We start from the raw sequence: 20,228 nt of genomic DNA on the forward strand, positions 1-20,228 counted from the left end.
AACAATATGTTGTATTATGCCAATGTATTATAAAGTGCATTTTAGTAAGTGCCTTTTTTATGCTGTTTTGTAAGACCCGTGTCAAGTGACTCCAAACTTGACACCTCATTGGCTGCTTCTGAGACAAGATCGTAACTTGAGTCTTAATTTACCAGAAGCGAGTTTTGCTTTTTGAAGCCCTGAATTTTTCGACACCAAATTTTTTTAACACTTATTTTTTTAAACTGATTTTTACACTGCATCTTTATGCAGTGTAAAAAATAAATTCAGTGTATAAAAATTCAACGTAAATAAAGTTGGTGTAAAAACAATTAAGTGTATAAAAATTCAGTGTATAAAATTACACTGAATTTGTATACACTTAATTTTTTTACACATTTTTAGACTGAATTTTTGACACTGACTCTTTTTTACACTGAATTTTTTTGCATTTCATTGTTTTGCATTGAAGTTTTATTCACTGAATTTTTAGACCCTGAATTTTTTTACACCAAATTTATTGACATTTAATTTTTATACACTGAATTTTTTACACTGCATATTTGTACACAGATTTTTTTATACAAAATGTTATACACTTAATTTTTTAACGCATTTTTTTCAGACTGAATTTTTAGACTTTGAATCCTTTTTACAATTAATTTTTTTACGCTGAATTTTTCAGCTTAGAATTTTTCGACACTGCATCTTTACACACTGAATCTATGACACTGTTTTAATTTAATTTAATTTGTTTATACTTAATTTTTTTGCATGTAATTGTTTTGCATTGAATTTTAATACACTGATTTTTTTACACCAAATTTATTTACATTGAATTTTTTTATACAATGAATTTTTTACATAACATTTTTACACACTGAATTTTTTTTACACCAAATGTATTTACATTTAATTTTTATCCACCCATTTTTTGACACAAAGTTTATACACAGAATTTTTTTACATTGATTTTTTTTACATTTAATTTTTATACATTGCATCTTTAAAGGCCTACTGAAACCCACTACTACCGACCACGCAGTCTGATAGTTTATATATCAATGATGAAATCTTAACATTATAACACATGCCAATACGGCCGGGTTAACTTATAAAGTGACATTTTAAATTTGCCGCTAAACTTCCGGTTCGAAGCGCCTCTGAGGATGACGTATGCGCGTGACGTAGACCGGCGAACACGGGTATGCCTTCCACATTGAAGCCAATACGAAAAAGCTCTGTTTTCATTTCATAATTCCACAGTATTCTGGACATCTGTGTTCGTGAATCTGTTTCAATCATGTTCATTGCATTATGAAGAAGGAAGCTGAGCAAGCAAAGAAGAAAGTTGTCGGTGCGAAATGGACGTATTTTTCGAACGTAGTCAGCCACAACAGTACACAGCCGGCGCTTCTTTGTTTACATTCCCGAAAGATGCAGTCAAGATGGAAGAACTCGGATAACAGAGACTCTAACCAGGAGGACTTTTGACATCGATACACAGACGCCTGTAGATAACTGGGACAACACAGACTCTTACCAGGATTACTTTGATTTGGATGACAAAGACGCAGACGTGCTACTGTGAGTATGCAGCTTTGGCTTCTAAACATTTGATCGCTTGACCGTATGTGCGCAACTTTTTTTTGCGTATGTACGTAACTTTTTAAAAATATATAAGCTTTATGAACCTTGGGTTAGGTGAACGGTCTTTTGGGCTGAGTGATTGTGTGTGTTGATCGGGTGTTTGAATTGTATTGGCGTGTTCTATGGAGCTAGGAGCTAGCATAGGAGCTAGCATAACACGTACCGTACCGTACGTGCGCGTCACGTACGTAACTTTTTAAAAATATATAAGCTTTATGAACCTTGGGTTAGGTGAACGGTCTTTTGGGCTGAGGGATTGTGTGTGTTGATCAGGTGTTTGAATTGTATTGGCGTGTTCTATGGAGCTAGGAGCTAGCAGAGGAGCTAGGAGCTAGCATAACAAACACGCAGGTGTTTTTGTGCAGGATTAATTTGTGGCATATTAAATATAAGCCTGGTTGTGCTGTGGCTAATAGAGTATATATATGTCTTGTGTTTATTTACTGTTGTAGTCATTCCCAGCTGAATATCAGGTACCGTGAGTATGCAGCCTTGGCTGCTAAACATTTGACAACTTGACCGTATGTGCGCGTCACGTACGTAACTTTTTAAAAATATATAAGCTTTATGAACCTTGGGTTAGGTGAACGGTCTTTTGGGCTGAGTGATTGTGTGTGTTGATCAGGTGTTTGAATTGTATTGGCGTGTTCTATGGAGCTAGGAGCTAGCAGAGGAGCTAGGAGCTAGCATAACAAACACGCAGGTGTTTTTATGCAGGATTAATTTGTGGCATGTTAAATATAAGCCTGGTTGTGTTGTGGCTAATAGAGTATATATATGTCTTGTGTTTATTTACTGTTGTAGTCATTCCCAGCTGAATATCAGGTCACCCCCGGCTCTCACAGCATCTTCCCTATCTGAATAGCTTCAACTCCCCACTAGTCCTTCACTTGCACTTTACTCATCCACAAATCTTTCATCCTCGCTCAAATTAATGGGGAAATTGTCGCTTTCTCGGTCCGAATCTCTCTCACTTCATGCGGCCATCATTGTAAACAATAGGGAACTTTGCGTATATGTTCAACTGACTACGTCACGCTACTTCCGGTAGGGGCAAGCCTTTTTTTTATCAGATACCAAAAGTTGCAATCTTTATCGTCGTTGTTCTATACTAAGTCCTTTCAACAAAAATATGGCAATATCGCGAAATGATCAAGTATGACACATAGAATAGATCTGCTATCCCCGTTTCAATAAAAAAATTCATTTCAGTAGGCCTTTAAACACTGACTATTTTTACATTTAATTTTTTTACACAGAATTTTTTTGTCACTGAATTTTACTACTCACGCATTTTGCTAACCATGTTTTTGAATTGAAACTATTAGCATAATTTTGATGTCGAAAAATTCAGTTCACAGAACCCAAACACAAAAAATTCAGTTATGTAATTCAGTGTGAACAAACGCTTTCGTAATAAAGACACAAATTAACCTCCGCAGTGATAAAAATTATTATTGAGTCAGCAACAAAGTCTTTGTCTGGGGGCTCTGACTAGTTAGTTATATTCGATGTTTGGCCGTACGATAATTGCAATGACTTACGAAAACCCAACTGAAAGAGAGGCGCTGCGTCCGAACACAGCAGAATTGTCCTGGACTAAAGAAAACCCCAAGGTGAACCTTGTCCGTGTTTTTGTTTCCTGGACTGTACAGGATCAGTCCGACTGAGTGGGCCAAGCCTGAGACGGACGAGCACACGTTTACTCTGTTGCACAGCTACTGGTACATCATTGGAGCGCTCACCCTGCAAGGTAACCTAGCAACCAGCTGGACTCACACACACACAAACACACACTTGCACACACACTTACTTTTTTTGCTCTTTGGGAACATCGTCAGCATTCTTAAAGCCACAGTCCCGCTGCTTCCAGGTAACATTTTAGCTTCCACACGACATCACCATGTGGTCACTGCGCCTTAAAGGACGCGGGAATGGAAAAGTGTCTTCCACAAACGGTTTGCACTAAGCATATAGTTATTAAACATATCTTTATGACATGAAAAATTAAGATTAGCTCAAATCAGGTGTGAAATCGTATTGGTTCGATATCAGTATCAGCCATTAGTCAAGGCTCCAATATCGGTGTCGTGTTGGAAGTGAAAGAGTTGAGAACTTAACAATATGTTTATGATTATCATTGGCAACATGGTCATCTTCATCATTATTGATGTTAATAATAATCATTATCAACAATTCAGGTGTGAATGAAGGATGGGTTCTACATGTAAAGCGACTTTGGGTACTTGGAAAAGCGCTATATAAATCCCATCAGGAGCAAGGGTGAAGTGTCTTGCCCAAGGACACAATGGATGTGACTAGGATGGTAGAAGGTGGGGATTGAACCCCAGTAACCAGCAACCCTCCGATTGCTGGCACGGCCACTCTACCAACTTTGCCACGGCGTTCATGATTATCATTATGTTCATAGTCATTATCACTACCATAATGTTAATGATTATAATTACTAAAATGTTAATGATCATCATTACCATAATATTAATGATTATCATTACCACAATGTATATCATTGTCATTACCAAAATGTTAATGATTATCATTACCAATTTGTTAAATATTTTTATTACCAATATGTTCATGATTATTATGATATTGTTATGCCAGGTGTTATGTTCATGACTATCATTACCAACATGTTTGTCCATCCATCCATTTTCTTCCGCTTATCCGAGGTCGGGTCGCGGGGGCAGCAGCCTAAGCAGAGAAGCCCAGACTTCCCTCTCCCCAGCCACTTCATCCAGCTCCTCCCTTGGGATCCCGAGGTGTTCCCAGGCCAGCCGGGAGACATAGTCTTCCCAACGTGTCATGGGTCTTCCCGGTGGCCTCCTGCCGGTCGGACGTGCCCTAAACACCTCCCTAGGGAGGCGTTCGGGTGGCATCCTGAGCAGATGCCCGAACCACCTCATCTGGCTCCTCTCAATGTGGAGTAGCAGCGGCTTTACTCTGAGTTCCTCCCGGATGACAGAGCTTCTCACCCTATCTCTAAGGGAGTGACCTGCCACCCGGCGGAATAAACTCATTTTGGCCGCTTGTACCCTGGATCTTGTCCTTTTGGTCATAACCCAAAGCCCATGACCATGGGTGAGGACGGGAATGTAGATCGACCGGTAAATTGAGCGCTTTGCCTTCCGGCTCAGCTCCGTCTTCACCACAACAGATCGAAACAGCGTCCGCATTACTGAAGACGCCGCACCGATCCGCCTGTCAATCTCACGATTCACTCTTCCCTCACTCGTGAACAAAACTCCTAGGTACTTGAACTCCTCCACTTGGGGAAAGATCTCCTCCCCAACCTGGAGATGGCACTCCACCCTTTCCCGGGCGAGAACCATGGACTCGGACTTGCAGGTGCTGATTCTCATCCCAGTCGCTTCACACTCGGCTGCGAACCGATCCAATGAGAGTTGAAGATCCTCTCCAGTTGAAGCCATCAGGACCACATCATCTACAAAAAGCAGAGACTTAATCCTGCAGCCACCAAACCGGATCCCCTCAACGCCCTGACTGCGCCTAGAAATTCTGTCCATAAAAGTTATGAACAGAATCGGTGACAAAGGGCAGCCTTGGCGGAGTCAAACCCTCTCTGGAAAGGGGTCCAACTTCCTGCCGGCAATGCGGACCAAGCTCTGACACTGATCATACAGGGAGCGACCCGCCACAATCAGACAGTCCGATACCCCATACTCTCTGAGCACTCCCCACAGGACTTCCCGGGGGACACGGTTGAATGCCTTCTCCAAGTCCACAAAGCACATGTAGACAGGTTGGGCAAACTCCCATGCACCTTCAAGGACCCTGCCGAGAGTATAGAGCTGGTCTACCGTTCCACGACCATGACGAAAACCACACTGTTCCTCCTGGATCCGAGATTCGACTATACGGCGTAGCCTCCTCTCCAGTACACATGATTAAACCTTACCGGGAAGGCTGAGGAGTGTGATCCCACGATAGTTGGAACACACCCTCCGGTTCCCCTTCTTAAAGAGAGGAACCACCACCCCGATCTGCCATTCCAGAGGTACCGCCTCCAATGTCCACGCGATATTGCAGAGTCTTGTCAACCAGGACAGCCCCACAGTATCCAGAGCTTTAAGGAACTCCGGGTGGATCTTGCCACCGAGGAGCTTTTTAACTACCTTGGCAACCTGAGCCCCAGAAATAGGGGAGCCCACCAGAGATTCCCCAGGCACTGCTTCCTCATAGGAAGACGTGTTGGTGGGATTGAGGAGGTCTTCGAAGAATTCCTCCACCGATCCACAACAGCCGCAGTAGAGGTCAGCAGCACACCATCCTCACCATACACGGTGTTGACAGTGCACTGCTGCCCCCCCCTGAGGCGGCGGATGGTGGTCCAGAATCGCTTCGAAGCCGTCCGGAAGTCGTTTTCCATGGCTTCCCCAAACTCCTCCCATGTCCGAGTTTATGCCTCCGCGACCGCTGAAGCCGCACTTCGCTTGGCCTGTCGGTACCTGTCCGCTGCCTCTGGAGTCCCATGAGCCAAAAGGACCCGATAGGACTCTTTCTTCAGCTTGACGGCATCCCTCACTGCTGGTGTCCACCAGCGGGTTCTAGGATTAGCGCCATGACAGGCACCAACCACCTTGCGGCCACAGCTCCAATCAGCCGCCTCGACAATAGAGGCACGGAACATGGTCCACTTGGACTCAATGTCCAGCACCTCCCTCGTGACATGTTCATAGTTCTTCTGGAGGTGGGAATGAAACTCTCTCTGACAGGAGACTCTGCTAGGCGTTCCCAGCAGACCCTCACAATGCGTTTGGGCCTGCCAGGTCTGTCCAGCATCCTCCCCCACCATCGGAGCCAGCTCGCCACCAGGTGGTGATCGGTAGAAAGCTCTGCCCCTCTCTTCACCCGAGTGTCCAAAACATGAGGCCGCAAATCCGATGACACAACTACAAAGTCAATCATGGAACTGCGGCCGAGGGTGTCCTGGTGCCAAGTGCACATATGGACACCCTTATGTTTGAACATTGTGTTTGTTATGGACAATCCGTGACGATCACAAAAGTCCAATAACAAAGCACCACTTGGGTTCAGATCCGGGCGGCCATTCTTCCCAATCACGCCTCTCCAGGTTTCACTGTTGTTGCCAACATGAGTGTTGAAATCCCCCAGCAGAACAAGGGAATCACCCGAGGGAGCACTCTCCAGTAATCCCTCAAGGGAATCCAAAAAGAGTGGGTATTCTGAGCTGCTGTTTGGTGTGTAAGCACAAACAACAGTCAGGACCCGTCCCCCAACCCGATGGCGGAGGGAAGCTACCCTCTCGTCTACTGGGTTAAAGTCCAACGTGCAGGCTTTGAGCCGAGGGGCAACACAAATTGCCACCCCGGCCCGTCGCTTCTCACTGCTTGCAACGCCAAAGTGGAAGAGAGTCCAGCCCCTCTCGAGAGAACAGGTTCCAGAGCCATTGCTGTGCGTCGAAGTGAGTCCAACTATATCTAGCCGGAACTTCTCCACCTCGCGCACCAGCTTAGGCTCCTTACCTCCCAGCGAGGTGACGTTCCACGTCCCAAGAGCTAGCTTATGTAGCCGAGGATCGGACCGCCAAGTGCTCTGCCTTTGGCTGTCGCCCAGCTCACATGAGTGGTGAGCCCATTGGAGGGGGGACCCACGTTGCCTCTTCGGGCCCGGCCACCACCATCGTGCCCCACCTCTGGGCCTGACTCCAGAGGGGAGCCCCGGTGACCCGCGTCCGGGCGAGGGAAATCTAGGTCCTCGATTTGTACTTTTCATAAAGTTCTTTGAGCTGCTCTTTGCCTGATCCCTCACCTAGGACCTGTTTGTCTTGGGAGACCCTACCGAGGGGCATAGAAGCCCCAGGGACAACATAGCTCCTAGGATCATTGGGACATGCAAACTCCTCTACCACGATAAGGTGGCAGCTCAGAAAGGAGACCAACATGTTAATGATTACCATTACCAATATGTTTATGATTAGCATTATCAATATGTTAATTATTATCATTACGAATGTGTTAATGATTGGCATGATCAATATGTTAATTATCATCATTACCGATATGGTCATGATTATCATAACCAAAATGTTCATTAGTTATTATAATTACTAATACGTACATTTTTGTCACTGTCCTGTTCATGATTATCATCAACAATATGTTCACGATTATCATTAATATGTTCAAACTCATTATCACTACCATAATGTTAATGATTAGAATTACCAAAATGTTAATGATCATCATTACCATAATATTAATCATTATCATTACCACAATGTATATCGTTATTATAATTACCAACATGTTAATGATTAATTGTTTTTATTACCAATATGTTCATGATTATTATGATAATGTTATGCCTGGTGTTATGTTCATGACTATCATTACCAACATGTTAATGATTTTTATTCATATGTTAATGATTACCATTACCAATATGTTAATGATTAGCATTATCAATATGTTAATTATTATAATTATGATTATGTTAATGATTAGCATGATCAATATGTTAATTATCATTGCCAATATGTTAATTATTGTCATTACCATCATATTCATGATTACCATTACCAATATGTTCAGTTATCAATTATTACATTGTTAATTATTAATTACTAATATGTTCATTATTTGTATTACCAATATGTTCATGATTATCATTGCCATCATGTTCACAGCTATAATTAACTATTGAAATGTCAATGATTATTACAAAAAGGCAATGATTACCATTATCAATATGTTAATTATTGTCATTACCATCATATTCATGATTACCATTACCAATATGTTCAGTTATCAATTATTACATTGTTAATTATTAATTACTAATATGTTCATTATTTGTATTACCAATATGTTCATGATTATCATTGCCATCATGTTCACAGCTATAATTAACTATTGAAATGTCAATGATTATTACAAAAAGGCAATGATTACCATTATCAATATGTTAATTATTATAATTTTCAATATGTTAATTAGTGTCATTACCAATATAGTCATTATTACCATTACCAATATGTTCAGTTATCATTCATTACATTGTTGATTATTGTGATTACCGATTTGTTCATTATTTTTATTACCAATATGTTCATGATTATCATTACCATCATGTTCACAGCTATCATTGATTATTAAAATGTCAATTATTATTATTACAAATATGTTAATGGTTTGCATTATCAAAATGTTAATGATTATTATTACAATATGTTATGTATTATCATTAATTAGTATGTTAATTATAATAATTTCATATATAATGATCATCATTATCAAAATGTTAGTGATCATCATTATAAAATGTTATTGATTATCATTCTTTAATATGTTTATTTTTATTTTTACAAATATGTTAATGATAATCAGTATCAAAATGATAGTGATCATCCTTATAAAAATGTTAATGATTATCATCAATTAATATGTTAATTGTTATCATTACAAATATGTTAATGATAATCAGCATCAAAATGTTACTGATCATCATTATCAATGTTAATGATTATCAATGTCATGTTTATTATAATTACATATATGTTAATTATCATCATTATCAAAATGTTAATGATTATCATTACATTATGTACAATATGTAATTAGTATGTTAATTATAATAATTTCAAATATAATAATGATCATCATTATCAAAATGTTATTGATTATCATTACCAATATGTTAATGATTATCATTAATTATTAATATGTTAGTTATCAGTACAAATATGCTAATGATTATCATGAACAATGTTGATTATCATTACCAATATGCTAATGATTATCATTACCGATATGCTAACGATTATCATTACCCAGATGTTCATGATAGTCCTAATATAATTATGAATGTGTTACTTGGTTAGGGGCTGGTCCTCATCCTAAAGCAGTGGGTGGAAAGGTGGTGAGCGCCATCTGGTGGATTTTTGTGGTGGTGGTGCTGGCCTGCTACTTTGCCAACTTGAACTCCTCCACGCACGACACCAACAAGCACATGTCCATCAAGACCTTTGAGGACTTGGCCGACCAGGACTTGATTGAATATGGAACAGTCGATAACGGCTCCACAATGCTCTTCTTCAAGGTGGGTTCATAATTCATAAAGTCACAGACCAAGGGTGTCTAAAGTGCGGCCCGTTGGCCATTTGTGGCATGCAGCTCATTTTTTAACAGTCTGTTTAAAAATCAAAATTACAAACAAAACATCACAAGTGGAATAAAAGAGCTAACAGACAAAGTTGCAATGTTGACACTAATAACACAAAGCTGCCATGCAGACTTTAAAACTGTAATTACTCAAAAATAATAATACATCAAAATCAGTCTTGTTAGAAAAATAACCAATTGAAGGCTCCAAGTAATTCACGTCAAACATTTGGGAAAATACTGCAAGTTTTGTGTGTTTGACAAAAAATAAAGTTTTCTGTTACAAAAAAGGCATTAAAACAAACAAACCAAAAAGACATCTGCGATGAGATGGCGACTTGTCCAGGGTGTACCCCGCCTTCCGCCCAAATGCAGCTGAGATAGGCTCCAGCATCCCCCGCAACACCCAAAAAGGGACAAGCGGTAGAAAATGGATGGATGGAAAAAAAAACATGAAAAAATTATAAAAATTTAAAATTGACAGACTGAAGTTGATCTAGAGATTTACAGGTTGAAAGTAAAAAAATAAAATAAAAATAATGTCTGACTTCTTTTTAACACTTTTAGGAGTGGGGCCCTTTTGGATCTCAGAGTTTTGGTGGGATTTTTTTTCAAACTGTCATTGCTAAAAGAAATAATGTTGAATCAAAAACAAATATTGTGAATTATTGACCTATTTAAGGCTCCAGTTACTTCACTTGAATTATTCTACTTTGAAAACATTTTAAGGAAAATATTGCATTTTTTTTGTTTTTGCCATTAAAAAGATAGTTTTCTTAGACAAAAATGACTAAAAACAAAAATACGTTAAAAAAATTATAATAATCGACGGATAGATCTGAAGTTGATTTTAGTTGAAAGTAAAAAAGTAAAACAAATGTATTACTACTATTCAACACTTTTGTGAGTGGAACCCTTTTGGATCCCTAAAATCTTTAGTGGGATTTTTTTATTTTTAAATTGTCATTTCTCAAAAAAAGAATAATGAATCAAAATCAATGTTATGAATTATTGACAATTTGAAGGCTCCAATTAATTCACATCAATCATTTGGGAAAATATTGCAAATGTTGTGTGTTTTCTGTAACAAAAAGGGCATTAAACAAACAAAACATCATGAAAAAATAATAAAAACTTAAAATCGACAGACCAAAGTTGATCTAGAGATTTACGGGTTGAAAGTTAAAAAAAAAACTTTTTTGAGTGGGAGCCTTTTGGAACCCCAATATTTTTAGTGGGATTTTTTTTTAAACTGTAATTGCTCAAAAAATATTAATGAATCAAAATTAATGTTATGAATTATTGATCTATTTAAGTTACTTCACATCAATTATTCCACTTTGAACATTTTTTGGGGGTAAACTTTTTGCATATTTTGTGGTTTTGCCATCAAAAACATTTTGTTAAACAAAAAAGGGCATACAATGTGAAAAAAAGATATACTATGCTTATATGTATATGTATGTGTGTATATATACAGTCATGCTCATAAGTGTATATACCCTGGGAGAATTTATGATTTCTTGGCCATTCTTCAGAGAATATGAATGATAACACAAAACATTTCTTCCACTCATGCTTGATGGTTGTGTGAAGCTATTTATTGGCAAACAACTGTGTTTACTCTTTTTAAATCAAAATGACACAAGAAAGTACCCAAATGACCCTGATCAAATGTTTACATACCCCAGTGACTTTGATCCGATAACATGCACAAAAGTTGACACAAACAGGTTTAAATAGCTAATCAAGGTTCCAATCCTCACCTGTGACATGTTTGTTTGTAATTGATGTGTGTGTATAGAAGGTCAGTGAGTTTCTGAGCTTCTGACAGACCATTGCATCTTTCATCCAGTGCTGCACAGATATTTCTGGATTCTTAGTCATGGGGAAGGCAAAATAATTGTCAAAGGATCTGCGAGAAAAGGTAATTGAACTGCGTAAAACAGGAAAGGGGTATAAAAAGATATCCAAGCAATTGAAAATGCCAATCAGCTGTGTTCAAACGCTGATTAAGAAGTAGAAAATGAGGGATTCAGGTAGACCAGGAAAGATTACAGCCACAACTGCCAGGAAAATTGTTTGAGATGCAAAGAAAAATTCACAAATAACTTCAGCTGAAATACAGGACTATCTGAAAAATTGTGGTGTGGCTGTTTCAAGATGCACAATAAAGAGGCACTTGAAGAAAAATGGGCTGCATGGTCGAGTCGCCAGAAGAAAGCCATTTCTGCGCAAATGTCACAAAGTATCCCGCTTACATTACGCCAAACAGCACAGAGACATGCCTCAAAACTTCTGGAACAAAGTAATTTGGAGTGATGGCTTTCTTCTGGCGACTCGACCATGCATCCCATTTTTCTTCAAGTGCCTCCTTATTGTGCATCTTGAAACAGCCACACCACAATTTTTCAGATAGTCCTGTATTTCAGCTGAAGTTATTTGTGGATTTTTCTTTGCATCTCGAACAATTTTCCTGGCAGTAGTGGCTGAAATCTTTGCTGGTCTACCTGAATCCCTCATTTGCTCGTAGATCCTTTGAAAATTATTTTGCCTTCCCCATGACTCAGAATCCAGAAACATCTGTGCAGCACTGGATGAAAGATGCAATGGTCTGTCAGAAGCTCAGAAACTCACTGACCTTTTATACACACACATTAATTACAAACAAACAGGTCACAGGTGAGGATTGGAACCTTGATTAAAAGATTAAAGATTAAAGTACCAATGATTGTCACACACACACTAGATGTGGCGCAATTTGTCCTCTGCATTTGTCCCATCCCCTTGGGGAGCAGTGGAGCCATTCAAACCTGTTTGTGTCAACGTTTGTGCATGTTATCAGATCAAAGTCACTGGGGTATGTAAACTTTTGATAAGGGTCATTTTGGTACTTTCTTTTGTCATTTTGATTTAAATAAATAAATAATGGGTTATACTTGTATAGCGCTTTTCTACCTTCAAGGTACTCAAAGCGCTTTGACAGTATTTCCACATTCACCCATTCACACACACATTCACACACTGATGGCGGGAGCTGCCATGCAAGGCGCTAACCAGCAGCCCAAGGACCCAACGGACGTGACTAGGATGGTAGAAGGTGGGGATTGAACCCCAGTAACCAGCAACACCCCGATTGCTGGCACAGCCACTCTACCAACTTCGCCACGCCGTCCCTAAATGAGTAAACACAGTTGTTTGCCAATAAATAGCTTCACACGAGTGGAAGAAAGGTTTTTGTGTTATCATTCTTATTCTCTGAAGAATGGCCAAGAAATCCTACATTCTCCCAGGGTATGTAAACTTATGAGCACAACTGTGTATATATATATATATATAATTTGTATTTATTTATTTTTATTTTTTTTACAAAATCGATGGATCTGAAGTTGATCTAGAATTCAAGCATTGAAAAAAAACTAAATCTACAACTTGCATTGGATTTGAAAATGAAAAATATAATTTATTTTATATTTCTGGACTATGCATGTCAAAAATCCAATAAACAAAATGCTGCTTTAAATTCTATCTAACCTCAAGAAAACAACAACATCAACATGGCTTTTGTTTGTCATCCCTGGGTGGCAGAAGTCTGGAGCTGGCCGCCATGGCCATGTTTCAAAGAAAAAAGTGGTTTGTTGTTGCAGAACTCCAACAACGCCGTCTACCGCCGCATCTACCAGCACATGGAGCGCAAGAAGAGCAAGGTGGCCAACATGGAGGAAGGTGTTCGCCGCGCTCAGGAGGGAAACTTCGCCTTCATCGGCGAGGCGGCGTCCTTGCGCCTCGCCGTGGCTCGCGACTGCAACCTGAGGCACTCGCGGGAGGTGGTCGCCATGAGGGCTTACAGCATCGCCGCACGCCAGGGTGAGTGCTCTACCGGGCCCCTCTGCCAAAAGCTCCAGATCTCCTTCCTTGTGCAGGATCCCCCATGGTGAGGAACCTCAGCATGGCCGTCCTGCAGCTCAGCGAGTCTGGCGAGCTGACCTTCCTGCAAGAAAAGTGGTGGGCCAGCAGCTGCGCGGGCGATGACGGGGCCCCTGACTCGGACAGCCTTCACCCTCACGACCTGCGGGGCCTCTTCCTGTTCCTCGGCCTGGGGCTGGGCGTCGGCCTCCTCCTCGCTCTGCTGGAGCTTCTGTTTGAGGCTCGCAGACAGGCCACGGATGAGAAGGTGAGAATGGAAAGATCTCATCCTTTCAATCTGGAACCTGTGATTCTCAAATTGGGGGACCACGAGTGGTACGCCAAAGAATCACTAAAATAAATATTCCCACACAGTGTTACTGTTCAAACTGTGTGCAATGTTATAGTGGCCACAATCCTGAAATATAATTAAAAACTCTGCCTTGGTTTCAATGAATACTCAGGCCTACTACGCTACTGTGTTCTACTGTTGGTTATTATCATACTTGCCAACCCTCCCGGATTTTCCGGGAGACTCCCGGAATTCAGCTCCTCTCCCAAAAACCTCCCGGAAGAAATGTTCTCCCGAAGATATCCCAGAATTCAGCCGGAGCTGGAGGCCACGCCCCCTCCAGCTCCATGTGGACCTGAGTGGGGACAGCGGCGACAGTCTGTTTTCACGTCCGCTTTCCCGCGATATAAACAGCGTGCCTGCCCAATCACGTTATAACTGTAGAATGAACGAGGGCGAGTTCTTGGTTTCTTATGTGGGTTTCTTGTTAGGCAGTTTCATTAACGTCCTCCCAGCGCGGTAACAACACACAACAACAGCAGTCACGTTTTCGTCTACCTTAAAGCAGTTCGCCTGCCGTAAACAGCAATGTTGTGACACTCTTAAACAGGACAATACTGCCATATTACTGGACAGCCTCCGGAACACTGAAATTCAAGTATTTATTTCATTTATATGTATAATAATATATATATATATATATATATATATATATATATATATATATATATATATATATATATATATATATATATATATATATATATATATATATATATATATATATATATATATATATATATATATATATATATATATATATATATATATATATATATATATATATATATATATATATATATATATATAGCTAGAATTCACTGAAAGTCAAGTATTTCATATATACTGTATATATATATATATATATATATATATATATATATATATATATATATATATATATATATATATATATATATATATATATATATATATATATATATATATATATCCTGCCCAAGTGTCCTTAGGCAGGACACTTCACCCTTGCCCCCGGTGCCGCTCACACCGGTGAATGAATGTTGAATGAATGAATGATAGGTGGTGGTCGGAGGGGCCGTAGGCGCAAATTGGCAGCCACGCTTCCGTCAGTCTACCCGAGGGCAGCTGTGGCTACGAAAGCAGCTTACCACCACCAGGTGTGAATGAATGATGGGTTTTTAACATGTAAAGCGACTTTGGGTACTTAGAAAAGCGCTATATAAATCCCAGGTATTATTATTATTATTATATGAAATACTCGAGTTGGTGAATTCTAGCTGTAAATATACTCCTCCCCTCTTAACCATGCCCCCAGCCCCCAACCACACAGCAGCCCTGCCCCCGACCACGCACCACCCCACCCCCCACCTCCCGGAATCGGAGGCCTCAAGGTTGGCAAGTATGGTTATTATGGTAGTACTTGGTGAAAAGTTTTAATGAATATTCAGGCCTACTAGGCTTCTGTGATCTACTGTTGGTTATTATGGTGGAACTTGGTGAAAACATGTAAGAAACACTGCTCTAAAGCACTAAGGGGCCGCACACGAAAACATTAAAAGAATGCAGGGGCCATTTTGATAGATTTAATTTTAAAACCAGTACACTTTTTTTTAAACTTCAGGTCTCCCCTAAATTTGGTCCGGAAGGCTCTCAGTCATAAACATTTTCAAAATAAGTCATATTACATTTTTTTTGTTATCATTTTTTAACGCTTAAATCTCGAGATCAACTTTGTGTGTGTGTGTGTGTGTGTACATATATATATGTATATACCTGTATATGTGTGTATATATATATATATATATATATATATATATATATATATATATATATATATATATATATATATATATATATATATATATATATATATATATATATATATATATATATATATATACATACATACAGTATATATATATATATATATATATATATATATATATATATACATACAGTATATATATATATACATATATATATATATATATATATATATATATATATATATATATATATATATATATATATATATATATATATATATATATATATATACATATATATATATATATATATATATATATATATATATATATATATATATATATATATATATATATATATATATATATATATATATATATATACATACATACAGTATATATATATATATGTATATATATATATATATATATATATATATATATATATATATATATATATATATATATATATATATATATATATATATATATATATATATATATGTATATATATATATATATATATATGAGAGAGATAATTTTTCCTATTTGTCAAAACTCTGTTTTTTATGGCAAAAACAAAATATGCAATATCGAAAAGTCAATAATTCATAACATCATTGATTTATAATTTTTGAACAATGACAATTAAAAATAAAATAATCCCACTAAAATTATTGGTGATCCAAAAGGACCCCCTCATGAAAGTGTTAAAAATAGGTCATACATTTGTTTTATTATTTTTTTTGTATTGATAACACTTAAGTCTCAAGATCAACTTCAGATCTATCTGTCAATAATTAATGTTTATTATATTTTCACAAAATGTTTTATGCCCTGTTAGTTTTTTTGGCTAATACACAAAATATGCAATATTTTCTCAAATATATTTTAAAGTGGTATATTTGATGTAAAGTAAGTGGAGCCTTGAATAGGTCATTAACTCATTACATTGATTTTGATTCATTATTATTTTTTGAGCAATGACAGCTTTTAACAAAAAAAAATGTTTTTCTCATTACATTTCACCTGTTTGCTCTTGTATTCCACTTTTTTGTTTGTGTTTTTATTTGTTTTTCTTTTAAATAGTGTTTTTTAAAATTTGCTGTGGGCCGTTAGAATTTTTTTTTTTTTTTGGACACCCCTGTGGTAGTGATAGGTGTTCTTAGATTTATTGCAGTAAAAAAGTGTCTTGCTGAGTGGATTAGATACTTTAAATTGAGGTAGAATAAGCTTTGTGTTTGTACAAAGTGTTAACTAGTTGACACACACAGATGATTTAATAATTAATTATGATCAGCTTCTCAATAGCATTGCAATTAAGGAAGTGGAAAAAAGATGTTTGTCCACCTGGGGGCGTGATTTAAAAAAATGAGGACCACTTATTTTGAGGTTTTTGTTGCACCTTTTTTTCATAAGCAGCACTTCTTAGAGAAATAATATAATAATTGTGATTATTTCTCTTTGCTCCAGAAGTCCTGCTGCTCGGTGTTGACATCGGAGCTGAATCAGCGCTTTGGCGGCGGAGGCGAGGTCACAGAGCAAGACACCGCCGACAAAAGCAAAGCCTAATAACACAACCCCGCTTTCATACGACAAAACAACAACAACAACTCTGTGCCGCTGCATTCCAACTGCCTCACTTGTTTCCATAGCAACCGTTTGTGGTTGAGTGTGTGTTTCATATCTTTCACACAAATCTGAGTGAACCCACGAAAAACAAGGAAAATTAGCGACAGGTTGTCAAAATAAAAGGTCAGAAATGCTAACCGCTACTTATAATGCTAACATTTGTAGTTATACTGTTTGTATCCAAACAAAAATATTACATGAACTTTCAAAGAGGTGTCACGGCAAGGCTAAGCAGTAAGAGTCTTAATTATTAATATCCATTTGACGTTTAACGAGTGTTGAGTAAGACAGTGTTATTTTGTATGTTTTTATGCTCGGAAAGTTTTACAGACTTTACCTTTAGCATCTTGCTAGGATGAAAAGGTTTAAAGATTGTTTAGTGTAGTTTGCTGACATCCACTGTAAGACAACAAATAAAAATACTTTTCAGAAGAAAAGTTTATTTTTGTCATCTGTAAAACACAATGTTAACATATGTAAACTGTCCTTCAAAAGTGTATTACAATGAGGGTGCATTAAAAGATTGATTCACATCCCAATTGGGATTCGTGTTCATCCCGTTTCTAAATGGGGCGGCATGGCATAGTGGGTAGAGCGCCCATGTCAGAAACCTGAGGGTTGCAGGTTCGCTCCCCGCCTCTTATCATGCCATTGTGTCCTTGGGCAGGACACTTCACCCTTGCCCCCGGTGCCACTCACACCGGTGAATGAATGTTGAATGAATGATAGGTGGTGGTCGAAGGGGCTGTAGGCGCAAATTGGCAGCCACGGTTCCGTCAGTCTACCCCTGGGCAGCTGTGGCTACGAAAGTAGCTTACCCTACCATACCATACCAACTTTATTTATAGGTGTGAATGCATGATGGGTTTTTAACATGTAAAGCGACTTTGGGTACTTATAAAAGCGTTATATAAATCCCAGGTATTGTTATTATTATTATTATTAAATCTTACATAATTTAAAAAAAAATCATAAAAAGAATTAAAAAGTTTTTATTAATATAAAAAAAATCTAAAGGATGTTTTTAGTCTGGATGCATAAAAAAATTGATTCACATCAGAATTGTGATTCTTGTTCATCTCCATTCTAAATATTTCATAATTTTCAAAAATTGTAAAAAAAAATGTTTTTTATATTTTTTTATTAAAATCTATTTTTCTAAAGGACGTTTTTAGTCTGGATGCATAAAAAATCGATTCATATCAGAATTGCGATTCGTATTCATCCCGATTCTATATATTTTATAATTTTAAAAAATCGTTAAAAAAAAACAACACGTTTTTTTTATTAAAATACATTTTTTATAGGACGTTTTTAGTCAGGATGCATCAAAAAAATCGATTCACATCTGAATCACGATTGTTGTTAATCCCGATTCTATATATTTCATAATTTTCAAAAATCGTAAAAAAAAACAAAAAAAACGTTTTTTAATTAAAATTATTTTTTTTTAAGAACATTTTTAGTCTGGATGCATAAAACATCGATTCACTTCCGAATTGCAATTCTTGTTCGTCCTGATTCTAAATATTTCATAATTATAAAAAAATCGTTAAACAAAATAACTAAACATTTTTATTTCTTTATTAAAATACATTTGTATAGGACGTTTTAAATCGGGATGCATAAAAAAATTGTTTCACATCTGAATCACGATTCTTGTTCATCCCGATTCTAAATATTTCATAATTTCCAAAAATTAAAAAAAAAAAATGTATTTTATAAAAAGAAAAAATTAAAGGACGTTTTTAGTCTGGATGAATAAAAAAAATAGATTCACATCCGAATTGCAATTCTTGTTCATTTCGATTCTACATATTTCATCATTTTAAAAATCGTAAAAAAAATTTACAAAAAAATGTTTTTTTAATTAAACATTATTATTTTTTAAAGGACATTTTTAGTCTGGATGCATAATAAAATTGATTCACATCTGAATTGTGATTCTTGTTCATCCTGATTCTAAATTTCATAATTTTCAAAAATTGTACAAAAAAAAAAAAGTTTTTTTATGAAAATCAATTTTTTTAAAGGATGTTTTTAGTCTAGATGCATAAAAAATGTGATTCACATACGAATCTTAATTATTTTTCATCCCAATTCTAAATATTTAATGATTTTTAAAAATCGTAAAAAAAAGTAGCCAACAAAAATAAGTTGGTTTTTTTAATCTATTTTTTAAAGGACGTTTTCAGTCTGGATGCATAAAAAAATCGATTCACATCTGAATTGTGATTCTTGTTCATCCCGATTCTAAATATTTTATAATTTTCACAAATCGTACACACCCCGTTTCCATATGAGTTGGGAAATTGTGTTAGATGTAAATATAAACGGAATACAATCATTTTCAACCCAATTGAATGCACTACAAAGACAAGATATTTGATGTTCAAACTCATAAACTTTATTTTCTTTTTGCAAATAATCATTAACTTAGAATTTCATGGCTGCAACACGTGAGAAGTAGTTGGGAAAGGGCATGTTCACCACTGTGTTACATGGCCTTTCCTTTTAACAACACTCAATAAACGTTTGGGAACTGAGGAGACACATTTTTTAAGCTTCTCAGGTGGAATTATTTCCCATTCTTGCTTGATGTACAGCTTAAGTTGTTCAACAGTCCGGGGGTCTCCGTTGTGGTATTTTACGCTTCATAATGCGCCCCTTTTTTAATGGGAGACAGGTCTGGACTACAGGCAGGCCAGTCTAGTACCTGCACTCTTTTACTATGAAGCCACATTGATGTAACACGTGGCTTGGCATTGTCTTGCTGAAATAAGCGGGGGCGTCCAT

The 20,228-nt window shown here is 37.2% G+C and overlaps 1 protein-coding gene across 1 annotated transcript in view; it reads left to right on the forward strand.

Moving 5' to 3' along the window:
- si:ch211-251b21.1 (uncharacterized protein LOC571720 homolog) overlaps positions 1-17,918 on the forward strand; it is a 37,066-nt gene extending 19,148 nt beyond the window's left edge. The window contains exons 6-10 of the mRNA XM_062052192.1: positions 3,285-3,382; positions 9,515-9,732; positions 13,442-13,661; positions 13,718-13,968; positions 17,274-17,918. Of these exons, the coding sequence (XP_061908176.1) occupies positions 3,285-3,382; positions 9,515-9,732; positions 13,442-13,661; positions 13,718-13,968; positions 17,274-17,372 (886 nt within the window). The 3' untranslated portion in view covers positions 17,373-17,918. The remainder of the gene's footprint in view (positions 1-3,284; positions 3,383-9,514; positions 9,733-13,441; positions 13,662-13,717; positions 13,969-17,273) is intronic.
- Positions 17,919-20,228: the final 2,310 nt, after the last annotated feature.

This window comes from Entelurus aequoreus, linkage group LG07 (assembly GCF_033978785.1).
Source record: "Entelurus aequoreus isolate RoL-2023_Sb linkage group LG07, RoL_Eaeq_v1.1, whole genome shotgun sequence".
NCBI lineage: Eukaryota > Metazoa > Chordata > Actinopteri > Syngnathiformes > Syngnathidae > Entelurus > Entelurus aequoreus.